Below are 15,893 nucleotides of genomic sequence, written 5' to 3'. Positions count from 1 at the left end.
CAATGAATTTTTCATTTCCAGAATTTCTGTTCGGTTTTTGTTTAAAGTCTATTTTATCTGATATAAGTATAGTTATTCCTGCTCACTTTTGATTTCTGTTTTCATAGAATGTCTTTTTCCACCCCTTTACTTTCAGTCTATATGTATCTTTACAGGTAAGGTGAGTTTCTTGTATGTAGATATCGCTGGATCATGCTTTCTAAAATCCATTCTGTCAATCTGTATATTTTAAGTGGATCATTTAATCCATTTACATTCAAGGTTAATATTGATATGTGAGGCTTTGTTCCTGTCCATTGTTAATTGTTTTCTAGTTGTCTTTTTGTCTTTGTGGTTTAATGAAATTCTATTCTGTTCCCATTTGGTTCTTTTCCTCCGTTGTGCAGTTGTTTTATAAGACTTACGAGTTTTATATTTTCATGTATTTTCATGATGGTGATTGTTGACCTTTCATTTCCATGTTTTTAAGACTCCTTTGAGCATCTCCTGAAGGACCAGTCTAGTGGTAACAAATTCTCTCAGTATTTGCTTCTCTGGGAAAGACTTTATTTTGCCTCCATTTGTAAAACTTATTCTGGCAGGATGTAAAATTTTGGGCTGATTCTTTTTTTCTTTCAGCACTTTGATAATCCCATTCCATTCTCTTCTGGCCTATAAGGTTTCTTTTAGAAAGTCTGCTGTCAGTTTGATGGGGTTTCCTTTATAGGTGACTAGATGCTTTTCTCTTACTAATTTTAAAATTCTTTCTTTTACTTTTACTTTTGACATTCTGAATATAATATGCCATAGTGATGTCCTCTTTGCTATGCCTCCTGAATCTGGATGTCTAACTCTCTTGCTTGACTTGGAAAGGTTTTATTGACTATTTCCTTAAATATGTTTTCTGAACTTTTGATCTCTCTTCCCCATTGGAATACTGATAATTTGTAAGTTCAGTCACTTCGTGTAGTCCCAGAAGTCTTGAAGGCTTTGTTCATTCTTTTTTATTATTATTTTCCCTATTTTTGTCTGATTGGATTATTTCAAAAGACCTGTCTTCAAGTTCTGAGATTCTTTCTTCTTAGTCTAGTCTATTATTGAAGATTTTAAATGTATTTTGTATTTTTTTCAATGAATTTTTCATTTCCAGAATTTCTGTTTGGTTTTTGTTTAAGATATTTATCTCCTTGATACATTTCTCATTTATATCCTGAATTGATTTTCTGATTTATTTATATTGGTTCTCAGATTTCTCTTGTATCTCATGGAGCTTCTTCAAAATCAGCATTTTGAATTTTTTATCTGGCATTTCAAGGAATTATTTTTGGTTGGGACTGGTGCAGGACAACAGTTGTGGTCCTCTGATGGTGTCATAGTTTCCTGCTTGTTCATGTTTCCCATGTCCTTCCATTGATATCTAAACATCTGGTTTAGTATTCACTTGTTTCAATTTTTTGAAATTGCTTTTGTAGGGCAGAATTTTTTCCTGAAGATAGATATATGTTGTTGGTTGAATAGGATGCTTTGGCTTTGATTTTGGGTGCCTGCAGTAGTGTGGTCTTTGTATGACTTCTTTGGTAGTACACAGGTTCAGTGGTATCTGTTATTTCCTCTATGGCTTAGGGTATAGTTAGCTGAGGCTGTGGTGAAGTTTTGCTGGGGGCTTGGACACCTGCTGAGCCAGTATTCACACCCCACTGGTGGCAGAAGTAGGCTGTGTGTCTGTTTTAAGTCTCCAAAACAGCATACGCTGGCACTAGTGTTAGTGGGTCCTGGAGAGCCAATTCTTGGGCCTGTACTTCACTTGCTTAGAAGCTAGTAGTGGAAGCACAGTAGGCCAGGTATGTGGGCAGGTTCTCAGACTCCTGGGCAGCTGGTATGATACAGGTAATGGCAATAGTGGTAGTGGAGCAATCCACTGGAAGCCAAGTGGTCTTCGTTGGTGTTGCTAGTAGCTGTGATGGGTTGGGCAGGCTAGTCCTCAGTCCCACAGCTGCCTGAAACAGGGTGATAGGTATTGTCTTAGTTATAAGCAGGAGAGTCTGGTTTCCCTGTGCCTCCCTCGGCTGGTTGGTAGTTGCAGCCGGGTAACCTCAGTCTGAGGGCACAGCCTTGCATTAAATTCTCAAAATGGTGCTAGCTGGGGCCTGTGACCAGAGAGGGCAAGGCCCCTCTCAGGTGTGTAGCATGGGCAAGTGTGAGGAGTGTGGTCTGCTTAAGTTTTAGTCGCACAGCAGTCTGTAGCAGAGCAGTGGGTATTATTCTTGGTATATGTAAGAAAGCCTGATTTCCCTGTCCCTCCTCGGCCAGGCAGCAGATGCAGCCTTATCAGCTTGAACTGAGCCCAAGGGCAAGGCATAGCCCAGCATTAAACTTTCTAAATGATGCCTTGGACCTGCGACCCGGAGAGGGAAGGGTGCACCTAAGAAGGCAGCATGGGCAAGAAGCTGCAGGGAGTATGATCTGCTTGAGTCTCAGTTTCACAGCAGTCTGTAACAGGGTGGTGGGTATTGTCCTAAGTATTAGTGGGAGAGCTTAGCTTCTTTGTCACTCCTTGACCAGGTGGTGGCTGCAGCCACATCAGCCCAAACTCAGCCTGAGGGTGGAGCACAGCCCAGCATTGAACTCTCAATATGATGCCTAAGGTCAGGACTAGGTAGGGCAGGGCCCCTCCCAGGTAAGCAGCGTGAGCTAGAGGCTCTGGAGAGTGTGGTCCACCCGCGTCTCAGTTGCAACGGTAGCCCCAAGCAGGGCAGTAAGGACTCCCCAGGGGTACATGGGAGCACCCAGTCTCCCCTCCCCTCCTTGGAGCAGCGTAGCAACAGCAGCTTCATCTGTAGATTCCTGGTATCTAGGCTGTCACTATGGCATTTAGCCAACGCTGGTCTCGGCTTGGATGCCTGTGGGATTTTGTGTTGATTCCCTTTTGGAGCAATATCTCTGGGCAATCTCCAGGTAGCTTCCTGTGTCAGCCCACAGGGATTGAGGGGTTTTCCCTAGCCAAAATTGTAAAAGCCCATTTTGGAGTGTGTAACTCTGGGGGTTTCTCTCTTCTTGTTTTTCTACATCCAGGACCCTCTCCAGGCTTTCAGTCAGTCCCTGGCTAGCCAAGTTGCCTTAAACCCTCTCTTTATTCACTTTTGGTGCATCTTGTCACTTCTATAGTGAATCCTAGTGTTCTCTCCTAGACAGTCTGTTTGAAAGATATCTGCTTATTATTCTGGTTCCTCTCTGTGGAGGAGACACACACTACCTGTGTCTTGTCAGCCATCTCTCCCTCTTTTCCTTCAAAGTGCCTGATATTCTTAGGTACTGGCAATGAAAAGATGAACAACACACCTTCCCTGAGCCAGAGAAATTTATGACAGTTCCCAAGAGGAGAGCGTACACTACACTACACAGGGCCTCATGGGGAAGCACCAGGACCCAAAGTGATTTTCATCAGAAAAGGACCATTGGAAATTCTTTGCATGGAGGAAGCTTAATTAAATTTAGTGTGATCATATCTATAGTCTGTCACTGCCAGAGTAAATAAAAGTCATCTTAAGTGATCTTAACATTTTACCTCTTATCAAGGAGAAATTGAGTGGATGCTTTAGCATACTATATTCTGGTCTAATAGACTTTTAAATTGTAGCAATAGGCATCAAATCAGTGTGCCATGGAAAGGATTTTTGGAAATCATTTTACAGCTTGCTTAGTAGCTCATTTATTCCCCCCTCTCTTTTTTAGTCCAATTTGCCAAAAATATTAGTGACCTGTTTTTTAGTCTGATAAATAGTAACACTGAAGAAAAACTTGGGGAAAGCAATGAAAAATATTCATAATCCCATCATCCAACAGAAATAATATTTTAATGTTTGATTAATAGTTCCAGTACTTGTGCATATGGAAGTATGATTTTCAGCCACCACCTGGCCAAGGAGTGACAGAGATAGATAGATAAATGTAGACAGATTCAAAACTACATTTTGAATAAACACGTTTAACCTAGTAGCCCAAACCCAGGAACAGGACCAATCAGAGATGCAGAAACCACAGATAGCTAAGTAGCCCATGTAGTCAGTGAACAGGAAATGAAATGAGATAGCCCGTACCTAGCTTGGTAGAATTGCCTAAGGCAGAAAGCAGGCAGCTGCAATGGCTCTTCATGTGGTTCCTATGGGCCTCAGTTGTGGCTTACGTTTCATAGGGTTTTAGGCTGGAGCTAGAATAAGACAATAATTAAATAACAAATTATTTTCTAAGAAAAAAGATGTAAAAGATTATAACATCTAGTCTCATTTTTACTATTACCATGTCTGTTATTGCTGTAGCTCCATTCTGGCGCTCTCTCTCTCTCTCTGTCTCTGTGTGTGTGTGTGTGTAGGTGTGTAGGTTACAATAATAAGGTTACATACTAGTTAAAAGATAAATTAGAGAATGATCAGTTCCCTTGAGGGTAGATGGGAAACAATTTAAAAAGCTCTTTTTAAATAGCCTAAATGGCTTCTTATCAGTATAAAGATAAAGTTCAAACTTCTTAGGACAACTTTCCAAGGTTCATGCTTTCAATTACTGCACTCTACTGCCCCCTAATATGATAGTGCATTTTGTTTCTATTGTGAATGCTATCTTCACTTGGAAAGCTACAGCCATGCATGCCCTGGAAATCATAGCTGGCATTGTTTTGACAGTAGTAATAACACTAAAACCTCTGAATATGTAGATTTTATGTCATATACCAGGTTGCTGATGCCTTGACACTTTATAGAAACATGACCTTCTCCTTGTATCATGTATTCTAGGTCCCTTCTTATGCATTATGGTAAACCATGATGTGATTTAAAAGGAGCTTGTAACTCTTGGGCTTTTACATTTCTGTCATGGCAAATAAGCTAACTTGCTTCCGAAATCTAATTATGTCATCTTTGTACATGACTTTTTCATAGCTTGAGTTAGACTAGCAAATAAAATTCATCGATACCTATTGTATGCCAGACACATGGTAGATAATCCTCATAGCAACCTTTCATGACAAGTATCCTTATTTCATAGCTAAGGCAACTGAGTCTCAGAGATTTAAACAGCTTTCTAAAGTTGGTAAGTGATAAGTGATAAATCTGGGATTCTAGTCTAGGTCTGATCCCAAAATCCTTGTACACTATTTCTACTGTGATCAGATGAGTCAAAATAAATGTATATCAGAGCATATTTGTGTTTTATTGTAACCTTGAAAAACTTTGGCTGATAGTTTGCCAAGATATCTGAATCCAGAGGTTCCAACTAAGTGAAATTCTATTATATACTTGAGAAACTCTTAAAACTATAGTAAAATGTTGTGAATATGAACATCTGATTAGAAGATGCAGATGGTACCCTGACCTCCTTGTTCCAATTTCAGTTCTATTTTGATTGTATCTGTCTTCACTTTGGACATGACCATATGGGGAAACTTATCCCTATTACTTATTTTGTGGAATGTGCTGGATAATTTCTACAGATATGAATTTTATATTAACTTTGATGTCACAAGCAAGTCAAATGCAGCTCTTCATCATGATGAAATGTTGGCTAAAAGAGTCACCTTGATATTAACAAAATATTTTATTCTTCATGTGACTAACTCAGTGTGCATGCAAGAAGAAAGAAAAATGCTTAGATTCCTTTTTAAAATTATCTTCAGAATTTCTAATTTTTATAAATTAAGGACCAATAAATGCAATTTTGTTTTCACACATTTGACATTTGTTCCTTTGACTTAAATAACTTCTCCACTCTTTATTTTCCTATTTGTGGTGATTTGAATAATTTTTCAGAAAATATGTACTTTCTGATAAGTTGTAGTGTGTCAATAATGAAAACTGTTCTATGGTGCTAAACTTCACCTGTTCTCCAACCCTGGCTACCTCTTTCTAGTCAACCATTTTCTGTTTAAGTGAGATAACCTATTTGAAAATCTGTATTCCTTAGCACATGGGTTCTAATCTGGACTTTGTCTGCCTTGCTAGGTTCATCTTCTGTAACTCTCCCACGTATACCCAACAGTTTAGCTATATCAAACTACTTGCTGTTTTCAGTACGATATGTATTTTCACATCTCTGCCTTTAACCTTCTTTGTCTGGTGAACTCCGCATAGCTATCACTTAGGACTCTGCTTTCTCTAGAAAGCCACCTTTTAAATCTTCCTTAGTCTGCTGCTAGGATCAGATAACTTTTCTGCTCTCCCACAGAATACAGTGCATATCTTTATTATAGCATTTAGTGCACCATATTGTAATTATCTGTGTACTTCCTAACTTTCTCCTAATATACCTTAGAAGTCAAGAGGGAATGTGGTAGAATATGAGGTTGGAGAGATTTGGGCGGGAGCCAGATCACACAGGGCCTTACCATAAGCCAGAGTAGAGTCTAAAGTTTATTCTAAGAGCAATGGAAAGCCAATGGAGGGTTTTAAACAGAAGAGTGACATGATCATATATATATATATATATATGAATATGTGTGTATGTATATCTGTATATAAATATAGATATAGATTTGAGGCAGGACATCACTCTGTCACCCTGGCTGGAGAGCAGTGGCACAATCATGACTCACTGCAGTCTCAATCGCCTAGGTTCAAGTGATCCTGCCACCTCAGCCTCCCTTGTAGCCGGGACCATAGGCGTGCACCACCATACCAACTAATTTTTTACAATTTTTGTAGAGACATTGTGTCACTATGTTTCCCAGGCTGAGCTGGTCTGGAAGTCCTAGGCTCAAGCAATCCTCCTGCCTTGGCCTCCCAAAGTTGTAGGATTACAGGCATGAACCATTGTGCCAGGCCCAGAATTTACAAAGGAAGAAAAATTCCAAAGCCAATTTGGAGATTTTTCTCTTGATAGCCTTGTTATAACCACAGAAAGTATGTTTTGTTGAGAGAAAGATAATATGGACGATCTTTTCTGTCTTTTCCTGAATTTACTAAGATCTAAAAATTATACTTGCCCTCATTTTTCTTTCCATCAAATGAAAATATGTTTGATTCTAAATATGTGCCTTACATTTGCACTTCTGCCTTTTGAATTATTTTATAACTTGGTTCCTCTAATTTTGTCTTGATTCATATCCTTACCATGAAATGATCCTCTCCTAAGTTTTGGATCAGCCCTGACTTTTTAAAATTTATATACTAAAATCAGAGGTTCTAAAGTACCTGTGTCTTATCAAAAACAATTTATGTACAGCCTTAAGTTATAACTTATTTTTTACACAAGATTCATAAATAAAAATCTTAATGGAAATAAATTATGCAGCAATTGCTAACTTTGGTGGAATATTTTTATTGCTCCTTTACTTTTGTGTCTTGCTGATTTTTATAGCTAGAAGCGTTTTTTTACTCTCCCCTCCACCATTAAAACATATCATAGTATTCCCTTAAAGTGGATATAATCACAATGATGAAACATTTTAAGAGGCTCACAATAGCCGTTTTGATCCTCTTGGTCTTCTTTTCTTTCCAGTGTTTTAATGTGTCTGGAGAACATTTCAGTTCATCATTGACTAGAGAGAAAGTGACCAAAATTGCTTTCTGAATTCTCCCTTGATTTCTTGTTAAATGTGGAGACATGACTGGGTTTCCCCCATCTGGTTCACTTCAGAGAGCTAATTTCAGGTACCTTCTTTTATTTCTCCCCCTTCCTTCTCTCCTTCTGCCCTATTTCTTGTGAGATAGTGGATTATCAAAGGAGAAGAAAAAAAAAAAATCAGCCATTCAGTGAATACCTAATAAGTGTTCTCTATATGCCTGGCACTGGGCTAGTTTCTAGTGATAGTGAACCGTGGAGACCTAGACTGTGCCTTTTATGAACCTTAGAATCCAACAGTGATCTTTGGGTCTTTATGGGCAACAGTCATTGACAGCCCTTTAAAATACATGTACCAGGGCACCCACTGAATGAGAAGCTTCTGGACTGGCCTGGCATTTTAAAAGCTGTATGGGCAAAACAGTATGATCCAAAAGCTGATAATTACTGGCCTTGTCAAACATTATTTCTTGGATGCTTTGTATAGTAGACTTAACTGGAGAGGAAGCAGAGGAAGATTTGACTTAGGAGATGACACTTAAAATGAATCTAGGATACACACTGAAGTATTAAGGGGTAAAAGGACATGATATATCAATTTACTCATAAATGTTCAGAAAAATATTATATATATATATACACACACACACACACACATATATATATGAAAATTAGCCAGATGATAAAAATTGGTGAATCTGAACCAATATGTAGAACATATACAAGAATTCACTATACTATTCTTTTTTTTTTTTTTTTTTTTTTTGAGACAGAATCTGGCTCTGTCGCCTAGGCTGGAGTGCAGTGGCACAATCTCGGCTCACTGCAACCTCTGCCTCCCAACTTCAAGGGATTCTCCTGCCTCAGCCTCCTGAGTAGCTGGTACTACAGGCGCCTGCCCCCACGCCCAGATGCCTGGCTAATTTTTGTATTTTTAATAGAGATGGGGTTTCACTAAGTTGGCCAGGCTGGTCTCGAACTCCTGACCTCGTGATCTGCCCGCCTTGGCCTCTCAAAGTACTGGGATTACAGGTGTGAGCCACTGTGCCCGGCCGCTATACTGTTCTTTCAACATTCCTGTAAGTTTGAAATTACTTCAAAAGAAAAAGTTGAAAGAAACAAAAAGCAAACAATAAAATGGCTGTAGAAGTTGCCTAAGATTTCTTTTTTTTTTTTTTTAAGACAGAGTCTCATTCTGTCACCCAAGCTGGAGTGCAGTGGTGCAATCTATCTCAACTCATTGCAACCTCCGCCTCCCAGGTTAAGTGATTCTCCTGCCTCAGCCTCCCAAGTAGCTGCAATTACAGGTGCCTGTCACCACGCCCGGCTAATTTTTGTATTTTTAGTAGTGACAGGGTCACTATGTTTGCTAGGCTGGTCTCAAACTCCTGACCTCAAATGATCTGCCCGCCTTGGCCTCCCAAAGTACTGGGATTACAGGTGTGAGCCACCGCACCCAGCCACGAAGTTGCGTAATATTTCAATAAACAGAGAGACAGGCTGGGGACAAGTGGGACTGAACAGTGGAAAGAGTAAGTATTCCAGGCAGAAGTGACAGAATGAGCACAGGATGAGCAAAGGCAAAGCAGACTAGAGTTAATGGTGTGAGATCAGAGACCAAAGGCAATCAGCCATGACTGAACTACAAGCTACAGTGGAAGAAATCAGCAGAGCCAGATTATGAAGCTCCATGTATGCCTTGTAAGGAGTTTATTCATTATTTAAGCTAGCAGTTAAAATAGGATGCACACACTACAGGGAGTGAGAAAAATCTTTTGGGATGCAGGAAGAAAACTCTTTAACTTCTATTTGTGGCTGGGTGTGGTGACTCACACCTGTAATCCCAGCACTTTGGGAGGCTGAGATGGGTGAATTACTTGAGGTCAGGAGTTCAAGACCAGCCTGGCCAACATGGCAAAACCCTGTCTCTACTAAAAATACAAAAAAATTAGCTGGGCGTGGTGGTGGGTTCCTGTAATCCCAGCTACTCAGGAGGGTGAAGCAGGAGAATTGCTTGAACCTGGGAGGTGGAGGTTGCAGTGAGCCAAGATTGCACCATTGCATTCCAGCCTAGGTGACAGAGTGAGACTCTGTCTCAAAAAACAACAAAACAAGACAAAAACTTCTATTTGTGTATAGTTACTTATTTACCTCATTTTAAAAAAATTTATATTTCATGTGTTTTAAAATATGTATAGTATCTTAGCACCACAGTGTGTATACAGTGTACAAATATACATACATAGGGTTGCTTTAAAATATTTTTGATATCAAAATTGGAAAGCTAGTCTTTAGACATTTTCCTACCTTGTAACCTGAGTGATATTTTTAAAATGCAAAAGTGATTATGTCAATTCGTATGTGCATGTGTATGTGTCATTTTTTAACAACTGTACTTTCTCCTTAGGATAAAGTCCAAATCTGAATCAGAATCAGATTTTAACATGGCTTTAAAAGTTCTTTTTTTTTGAGATGGTGTTTCACAAGAGCCAGGCTGGAGTGCAAATGGCGCGATCTTGGCTCACTGTAACCTCTGCCACCCAGGTTCAAGCGATTCTCCTGCCTCAGCCTCTCGAGTAGCTGGGATTACAGGCTTGCACCAGCACGCCTGGCTAATTTTGTATTTTTAGTAGAGACGGGGTTTCACCATGTTGGTCAGGCTGGTCTCAAACTCCCGACCTCGGGTGATCCGCCTGCCTTAGCCTCCCAAAGTGCTGGGATTACAGGTGTGCGCTACCACGCCCAGCCTAAAAGTTCTTCTTAATCTAGTTTCTATAAACCATGCATGCCAGTTTCATCATTGGATCCCTATACCCAAGTTGTTCATGGTTTAAGCCAAGCTCTTTTAGTTCTTCGAATGTACTAACTTCGCCTTTATTCTAGATGATTCTTCTACATAGAATGATCACATTTTTTAAAAAATTATTTCATCTGGTTAATTCTAACTTATTCTTCAAATTCTAGCTTAAGTGTTACTTCCTCAGGCAGCCCTCTTTTGACCCCCTAGACAAGGTAATAACATTATCTTTGCATAGATTCCCATAGCTCTATACCTCCCCTTTTTGATGTTTTTTTTGTTTGGTTGGTTGGTTTTTGTTTGTTTGTTTGTTTTTTGACAAGATTTCACTCTGTCACCCAGGCTGGAGTGCAGTGGCACAATCAGGGCTCAGTGCAGCCTTGACCTCCCAGATAAGTGATCCTCCCACCTTTCAGTCTCCCAAGTAGCTGTGACTACAGGACTATGCCATCATGCCCAGTTAACCTTCTGTATGCTTTGTAGAGACAAAGTTTCTCTGTGTTGCCCAGGCTGGTCCTGAACTCCTGAGCTCAAGGGATCTACCCACCTTGGCCTCCCAAAGTCCTGGGATTATAGGTGTGACTCACCATACCTGGCCCGCTTTTTGTATTTTTAATGGTTTGTTTAAAGTTCTGAGATAGGAACCATATTTCTCTTGTACACTCACTTATCCCAATGGAAATGCTTGGAGCATTAAGTACACAGTAGATATTTATTGAAAACAAATGGGGTCCTGGTTAAGTAAATACTTATCAAAATCATAATGAAATACCACTTCACATCCACTAGGATGGCTGTAATCACAGAGACAGCCAGTGATAAATATTGGCAAGATGTGGAAAAATTAGTATATTGCTGATAGGAATATAAGATGGTACAGACACTCTGAAAAACACTTCCTCAAAATACTAAACCATGTGACCCAGAAATTTCACTCCAAAGTGTATATGAATGAATGAAATTAAAAAAATGTCCACATAAAAACTTGTATATGAGTGTTCACAGCAGCACTATTCATAATAGCGTAAATGTAGAAACAACCTAAATGTATTTTTTAGCTCGGGCTGCCATAACAAAATACCATAGACTGGGTGGCTTAAACAACACGCATTTATTTCTCACAGTTCTGGAGGCTTGGAAGTCCAAGATCAAGGTGGCATTTAATTTGGTTCCTGGTGAGGAACCAAAACCAAAAAACGTCACCTTCCTGGCTTGCAGACTGTCACTTTCTTGCTGTGTCTCACATGGCCTTCCCTCTGTTTATGCTGTGGAAAGGGAAGAAGCAAGCTTCAGTGTCTTCCTCTTATAAGGGCACTAATCCCATCCTAGGGGCCCCACCCCTACATGACCTCATCTAAACCTAATTAACTCCCAAAGGTCTCACCTCCAGATACCATCACATTAGGAGTTAGAGCTTCAACATATGAACTGGGGAGTTGGGGAGGCAGGCATACAAACATTCAATACATAGCAATGTCATCACCTGATGAATGGATAAGTAAAATATGGTATGTTCATATAATGGAATATTATTATTCATCCATTAAAAAGGATGAATCACTGATGCATGTGATGACATAAATGAACCTTGGAAACATTATGCTTAAGGGAGAGAAGCCAGACGTAAAAGACTACATGATGTATGATTCCACTTAGATGTAATGTCCCCAGTAGGCAAATCTGTAGAGACAAAGTAGATTGATTGCCCAGGGCTGGAGGGGTTGAAAGAAAATGGAAAATGATTGCTAACGGGTATAGGCTTTCTTTTAGGGGTGATGAAAATGTTCTAAAATTAGCTTGAGGTGATGTTTGCACAAGTCTGAATATACTGAAAACAATTCAATTCTATACTTTGAATTAATTTTATGTGAATTGTATCTCAAGAAACCTGATAAACTTCAGCAAAACTTGGTGGTTTGCTTTAAAGGAGCAAAGTAAAAATGCTGTTCTGTTACATGTTTTTGGACTCTAAATGTCTGGAAATGTCAGTTGCAGAAGAGTACTTTTTTTAAAAGAATGGAAAATAACAAAGAAAAAGAGGAATAAACCTAGTGCTACCCTCTCCTGAAAGCAATTTGAAACCTCTGAGTAGCCACCAGAATAGATTTGCTATCAGAATACTTTTTTATGTGTTACCCAGATTGTTGAAAGGAAATAAATTGTAGAGATCTCTAAAAAGTCAGACGTTTAATGGCTCTGTGAGCAAAAGCAAGGGAAAAAAATCAGACCTTTAATGCTACATAATTTAACAGTATCAAGAGAACACTTTGAAAACATTTTGATAAAAACAGTCCTTGAGTAAGGCATGATAAAGTGGCCATTCTACCAAGATGAATAATCATCCCATCTCACTTTTTTTTTTTTACTTCATAATATATTGTTATTGTGCGACTTTAAATAACTTAAAGGTTTTTATTTTTTTCCCTTTACATTGAATAATTTACCTACCTTTATACCTTCTAATTACTTTTTTGGGAAAAAAGATACGAACCACCCCACTTCCTTATTTCTCTAATGAGATGAGTGCAATAACTGTCTTATTTCCCTCATTTCATTTTGAGGAATAAAAATTACAATCTATATAGTGACTTTTTTAAAGGCAAGAATAACATATAGTTTGAAATTTTTCTCAGGTGGTGTCATACAAGTTATTTAATGACACCCCTACTTACTACATTTGTTGGGCTAAGTCCTATGTGTCCTTAAGTTTAATCTGTACCATCATTCTTGCATTCTTGGATTTCCTTCACAAGCGTTCCTTCTCTGTGCTTCCATGGTACTCAACACATATCTCCATGTACAGGCACTGTCTGTTTATCTGCCTGTCTCTTCCATTAGACTATATGTTTCATTAAGGCCAATGACTGGATCTTATCTTTGTACCTCAGCATCTATAACTGAATTTGGCAAATAGGATGCACTCAGTAAATTCTGAACTAAACTGAATCAGAGAAAAAAGCTTTATTAGATGTCATAGGGGCTGATACTTGGTCAGTTAATTTTTTTAAGTTGAAGCATAGAATTTTTTAAATTTTGGATATTAAACCTTTGATATATTGAAGCACAGAATTATTGACTACATATATACATGAAGTTTAATTTTCAATTTTTATTTATTTATTTATTTTTTATTTTTGAGATGGAGTCTCACTCTGTCACCCAGGCTGGAGTGCAGTGGCACAATCTCAGCTCACTGCAACCTCCATTTCTCAGGTTTAAGCGATCCTCCCGCCTCAGCCTCCCAAGTAGCTGGGACTACAGGTGTGTATCACCATGCCTGGCTAATTTTTGTATTTTTAGTAGAGATGGGGTTTCACCATGTTGACCAGGCTAATCTCGAACTCCTGACCTCAGATGATCTGTCTGCCTCGGCCTCCAAAGTGCTGGGATTACAGGTGTGAACCACTGCGCTGGGCCTGAGGTTTTATTTTTGTTGTATGTAATCTTTGACAATTATTGACCATTGAATGAGAGACCCTAATTTTAGTTCTACTTACTCTTTTTTGCTTTAAAAACCAAACATTTTATAAAACCCTAAAATGAAAATAGTTTATTTAAAATGGAGGCACTTGGGAAGAACTTAGGACATGAACACAGAATCTTTTTATTTTTTAATTTTATTATTATTATTTTATGTATTAATAGAGATAAGGTCTCACTGTGTTGCCCGGGCTGGTCTTGAACTCCTGACTTCAGGTGATCCTCTGGCCTTAGCCTCCCAAAGTGCTGGGATTACAAGCCTGAGCCACTGTGCCCTGCCTACAGAATCTTTTTAGATTTTTACTATTTTTCCCAGTCTGTAACAGATATCCAACCACAACTAATTCAACAATGATTTCTATTAGCACTTTTTTTTTTTTTTTGAGACAGAGTTTTGCTCTTGTGGCCCAGGCTGGAGTGCCGTGGCACAGTCTCAGCTCACTGCAACCTCCTTCTTCTGGGTTCAAATGATTCTCTTACCTCAGCCTCCCAAGTAGCTGGTATTACAGGGGCCCGCCATCATGCCCAGCTAATTTTTATATTTTTAGTAGAGACGAGGTTTCGCCGTGTTGGCCAGGCTGGTCTTAAACTCCTGACCTCACGTGGTCCACCCGCCTCAACCTCCCAAAGTGCTAGGATTACAGGCGCGAGCCACCGTGCCTGGCCAGCAACTCATTTTTATTGAGTCTACTTTAAGCATTTTAAATAGTTCTTGGAGAAGCAACAACTCTTTTTGCAGTCATAGTTTTGATAACCAAACACAATGGCATCAACAAGTTCAGGAACAAACTGACCAGCTCTTACTAAGCATACACCTTAGCCATTTGGGACAGAAGTGCAAAGGAGTAGCTAACCAGCTACGTGCATTAAAACTTATCCTGAGCATCAGATAATACATTTTACAGAAACAATGGAATATTGTTAGTCTAGTAAGTCACTTAGTAGGAGGGAATTTAAGAGAACTTATATAGTACTTCTTTTCTACACCAAAATTTCATCAATGATAGCACTTACTCAAGAGTCAGCTATATCTTGCCGCTAGATTTTATAAACTTCATTATCCTTAACTCAATGCTTTGAAATGTCTTATTGTCTTCTCAGGTCACTCTGGCGACGCACAAAGAATTTCATGCTAATTTTTTTTCATTTGTTTAATTTCAGTGGTAGGAATGGGATCCTGGTGCTTCCACATGACTCTGAAATATGAAATGCAGGTTAGTAATGATGAAATTGACAAATGCTTATTTCTCTTAATTCAGAAGTACTTCAGATTTGAGAAAAGAGCACATAACTATGGCTAAAAGATGGGATTTGTAATCTCTGGAGCTTTTTTACTTCAAGTCTGAGGATCCAAACTGACTAAGTGAAGTAAAGAAATAGCAGGTGAGTCCATAAAGAAAACAAGTATAAATAGTATAGGGCTTTTTGACCATCTCTGTGCAGACATATACAATTGAGAGCAGCATTAGAGAGCAGTCACATGGGGACATCTTAAAAAGATACAATCAGTTCACCAGAACAATACATTCTTATTCTGAGATACCTGCATTCTTTCATGTTTCTGTGGCATCCATTTGAATGGTCTGAGTCCCTCTAGGTAGCAAGACTTTAGAGCAAGCTTGTCCAACCTGTGAGCCACATGTGACCCAGGATGGCTTTGAATGCAGCCCAATACAAATTCATAAACTTTCTAAAAACATTATGAGGTATTTTTGCAATTTATTTTTATTTTTATTTTTCATTTTTTTGAGTCGAAGTTTTGCTCTTATTGCCCAGGCTGGAGTGCAGTGGTGCGATCTCGGCTCACTGCAACCTCTGCCTCCCAGGTTCAAGCAATTCTCCTGCCTCAGCCTCCCAAGTAGCTAGGACTACATGCACCCACCACCAAGCCTGGCTAATCTTTTGGATTTTTAGTAGAGATGGGGTTTCACCATGTTAGCCAGGCTGGTCTCGAACACCTGACCTCAGGTGATCCCGCCTGCCTCAGCCTCCCAAAATGCGGGATTACAGACATGAGCCACCACACCCGGCCGTTAGTGTTGTCATGTGTGACTCAGGGAAGCCAAAACATTGGACACCCCTGCAGAGC

At 39.2% G+C, this 15,893-nt stretch overlaps 1 protein-coding gene across 4 annotated transcripts in view; it reads left to right on the top strand.

Moving 5' to 3' along the window:
* ACER3 (alkaline ceramidase 3) overlaps positions 1-15,893 on the top strand; it is a 158,914-nt gene that overhangs the window by 75,660 nt on the left and 67,361 nt on the right. For 2 of the 4 annotated variants that reach the window (XM_011938947.1, XM_011938946.1), the window contains one exon: positions 14,966-15,018. The exons of 1 other annotated variant lie outside the window; for it this stretch is intronic. In XM_011938947.1, the coding sequence (XP_011794337.1) occupies positions 14,966-15,018 (53 nt within the window). Of the gene's footprint in view, positions 1-14,965; positions 15,019-15,063; positions 15,188-15,893 lie in introns of all 4 variants that reach the window. One more of the 4 variants, XM_011938949.1, reaches the window with a different exon arrangement.

Source organism: Colobus angolensis, unplaced genomic scaffold (genome assembly GCF_000951035.1).
Source record: "Colobus angolensis palliatus isolate OR3802 unplaced genomic scaffold, Cang.pa_1.0 Scaffold179, whole genome shotgun sequence".
NCBI classification, from domain to species: Eukaryota; Metazoa; Chordata; class Mammalia; order Primates; family Cercopithecidae; genus Colobus; species Colobus angolensis.
Note: the sequence above shows the minus strand (reverse complement) of the source record. Positions and strands in the feature narration are given on the sequence as shown.